The sequence below is a fragment of the Kryptolebias marmoratus genome, linkage group LG15 (genome assembly GCF_001649575.2).
Source record: "Kryptolebias marmoratus isolate JLee-2015 linkage group LG15, ASM164957v2, whole genome shotgun sequence".
In the NCBI taxonomy this organism is placed as follows: domain Eukaryota; kingdom Metazoa; phylum Chordata; class Actinopteri; order Cyprinodontiformes; family Rivulidae; genus Kryptolebias; species Kryptolebias marmoratus.
The window spans coordinates 350,181-353,487 of NC_051444.1; the positions used below are offsets into that span (position 1 = coordinate 350,181).

General features: G+C 48.0%; 2 protein-coding genes across 3 annotated transcripts in view; both read right to left on the minus strand.

The window, feature by feature from the left end:
• The window catches only part of LOC108251745 (toll interacting protein), a gene marked incomplete at its 3' end in the record, with an annotated part of 7,598 nt that extends 5,827 nt beyond the window's left edge, over nucleotides 1-1,771 (minus strand). The window contains 3 exon segments of the mRNA XM_037980051.1: nucleotides 456-638; nucleotides 794-943; nucleotides 1,596-1,771. Coding sequence (XP_037835979.1) covers nucleotides 456-638; nucleotides 794-943; nucleotides 1,596-1,628 — 366 coding nt within the window.
• A 680-nt stretch (nucleotides 1,772-2,451) lies between these two features.
• Nucleotides 2,452-3,307, minus strand: part of lg15h16orf87 (linkage group 15 C16orf87 homolog) — a 6,289-nt gene continuing 5,433 nt past the window's right edge. Inside the window, exon 4 of one of the 2 annotated variants that reach the window (XM_017442154.3) lies at nucleotides 2,452-2,930. In XM_017442154.3, coding sequence (XP_017297643.1) covers nucleotides 2,881-2,930 — 50 coding nt within the window. In that variant the 3' untranslated portion in view covers nucleotides 2,452-2,880. Of the gene's footprint in view, nucleotides 3,000-3,307 lie in introns of both variants that reach the window. The other variant, XM_017442153.3, reaches the window with a different exon arrangement.

Consider the following 3,307-nt stretch of genomic DNA (forward strand, 5'->3'; position numbering starts at 1 on the left):
CTGACAGAGCCTCACAGAGTCCTGACAGAGCCTCACAGAGCCTCACAGAGTCTCAAAGAGCCTCACAGAGTCATCACAGAGTCCTCACAGTCCTGACAGAGCCTCACAGAGTCTCACAGAGTCTCACAGAGTCTCACAGAGTCTCACAGAGTCCCACAGAGTCTCACAGAGTCTCACAGAGTCTCACAGAGTCCCACAGAGCATCTGGAATTGGTCTTGATTCAGTTTTGGTGAGTCAGAAAGCAGAAGGAATGTGAGACAGCTTTTGGAAAGTTTGGAGAGCAAAGACATCAAAGTGTAACTGATTGTGATCTGACCCCATCAGGCTGAATCACAGCTGCAGCTTCTTCTTCTGTGGTCTTTAAAATGTGACACATCACTGTTTCTCACTGTTTCAGAGCCGCTCACATCAACTTGGTGATTCATGGTCAAAACTAAAGGTTTCCAGGCCTCACCTCATCAAAGATCTCCAGGTAGAAGGAGTCCACCCCCGGGGGAACCGTACATTGGATCACTTTGTTCCAGCGCGGGTTCTTAGCGCCGTTATGAGCCGTTGGGGTCTCATAGACGGCATAACCCAGCCTGATCCGACAGTATGGATCCATCCGGGTCATCCCGTAGTTTTTAGCCAGTTTGGCCTGTAAAAAAACAAAACCAGAGGTTATAACTGAGACACTAAAGCTGCTGTGTGTTCAGGAACAGATCATCACTTCCTGCTCTTATCATCAGAGAACATCTGAACATGAAGGTCAATAAGGACTCTCCTGGTCCCAGCAGGACCTGGACTCCGTACCTGGACCACGGTGATGCTGAGCCGACCCACGGTAGCGATGGAGCCTCCGTACTGCAGCTGCCGGGCCGCCTGGGCATCCAGTTGGACCTGCTGCTGCTGCTGGGTGGGAGTGATCCTCAGGAAGTCCTGAGGAAGTTCTCCAACGTACACCTGAAGGAACACACACACACAGAGACACACACAGACACACACACACACAGACACAGAGACAGAGACACACACACAGAGACACACACACACACACACACACACACACACACACACAGAGACACACACACACCTGGTTTCAGACAGACTTCATGATAAACAACAGAGAAACCTAAAAACGGTTTTACTGAAGGCTTACGTCACAGAGCTGAAAGTTTTCAGTTTTATAAAGTTATCATTTATTTTTTAACCGTGTTGATTTAAAGAAATAAGTGTGGTTAAACCTGAATCAGGACTGAAGCAGGAAAACCTGATTATTGCTGTGAAATCTGAAAAACAAACATTATCTCTGAAGGTCTTCTCCGGACCCCTGCTGGGTGTTCCACGACCCACAGTGGGGCCCGGACCACCACTTTAAAACCCACGGATCACAGGTTTGACTGACAGGTCAGGGTTATCTCCAACCACCACCTGGAGCTCCAGGTAAGAGTGGGTTCACCTGGTTTAGTCTCGCGTCCAGCCTCAGGTTTCAGACCTGTCGATGTGCGCATGCGCAGTGAGGTTCTCTGTGCTGACCAGGTGAAGTGAGACGGACGTCTCACCTGTCTGACATGTTTACAGACAGGAAGCTGAGTGTCTGTCCAGCGGGACTCACCTGTCCTCTCTGGGTGCTGATGGTGGTCGCCATGTTGTCTTCTTCCTCGGAGTTCCTCTTAAAAACAAAATCCAACCAACAGAAACAAAAACTGACGTTCTGGATTCATTAAAAACAACCGAAGGTTCCGAGCTGGGATCGGAGTTTCCCCCGAGACTACTTCCTGTTTCCGGTTTGTTCTGAGCGCAGTGAGGGAGCACTGCTGCCCCCCTGCGGCTGAGGGTCTTACTGTTCCACATCTGGACCTGATCCGAACCTGGACTTTCTGATCCGGACCTGGGTCCTCTGATCCGGACCTGGACCCTCTGATCCGGACCTGGGTCCTCTGATCCGGACCTGGACTTTCTGATCCGAACCTGGGCCCTCTGATCCGGACCTGGTCCATATGTTTCGGACCTGGACCCTCTGATCCGGACCTGGGCCCTCTGATCTGGACCTGGACTTTCTGATCCGGACCTGGGCCCTCTGATCTGGACTTGGGCCCTCTGATCTGGACTTGGGCCCTCTGATCTGGACTTGGACCCTCTGATCAGGACCTGGGCCCTCTGATCCAGACCTGGGCCCTCTGATCTGGATGTGGACCCTCTGATCCGGACCTGGGCCCCCTGATCTGGATGTGGACCCTCTGACCCGGTCCTCATCCGTCTCACCTTGGTACCAGTCTGGTCCTGATCCAGGTTTAGTCCTCCTGCAGCTTCATCCTAAACCCAACTCAAATCCTCTGAAGTTACTGGAAGAACTCGTGTTTCTTAAACTGATAAATAAGTTTTATATTTTATTTAGGATCGTCTTCTGAGACGGTTTTCCTGTGACAGACGAGTTTGTCGTCGTTTGAAGAGTTTAACATGAAAACAAGTTTTTTTTCAAGAAAGAATTTTATTTTCTCATTTAAAATGATTCATATGAGAGCAGATCTGTACCATCAACCGAGCATTTTACAGATGTTATACATACATTACACATCTGTAACACATACATTCTACTATTGATGGTTTATTTACACAAAGTCAACAGATTCATAGTTAAATAAACAACAGAAATCATTCCAACCAAAGTCCAGAAAGAGGTTTTCTGTCCAGAATAAAGTCCTTATAATAACCTTTGACTCTGAGGTTCATTCAAATGATTGTTTTTCATCTCATCCTGCATCCCAGTGAAGCACCGTCAGGTCAAAGGTCAGCTCCAGTCACTTCTGGTGTCTTTGGTCATTTTAATGTCCTCTGGAAGAGTTTCCTCAGTTCCTCTGGTCTAAAGAAGACTGAATCAGACCCAGGATCTAAGGACTTTACAGGATCAGTCTCTGACCCAAAATCTTGCGGTTGATCTCGGCCAAAGCTACAGAAAACACAAAGGCTTTCTCATCAGACAGGCTAGCATAAATATCCACTTCCTTTTCTTGTTTATCTGTAAACAAAAACAACAACAACTGTAAACAAAAAAACTGCAATGTAATGATTGGCAGGTGATACAGATCTGTGCAAAAACATTTAAACCACCCCTCATATTAGCTCCATGTTAGCCTCATATTAGCCCCACGTTAGATCATGTTAGCCCCATGTTAGCCCCACATTGGCCCCATGTTAGCCTCATGTTAGCCCCATGTTATCCCACGTTAGCCCCACATTAGCCTCATATTAGCTCCATGTTAGCCTCATATTAGCCCCATGTTAGCCCCTGTTAGCCCCATGTTATCCCACGTTAGCCTCATGTTA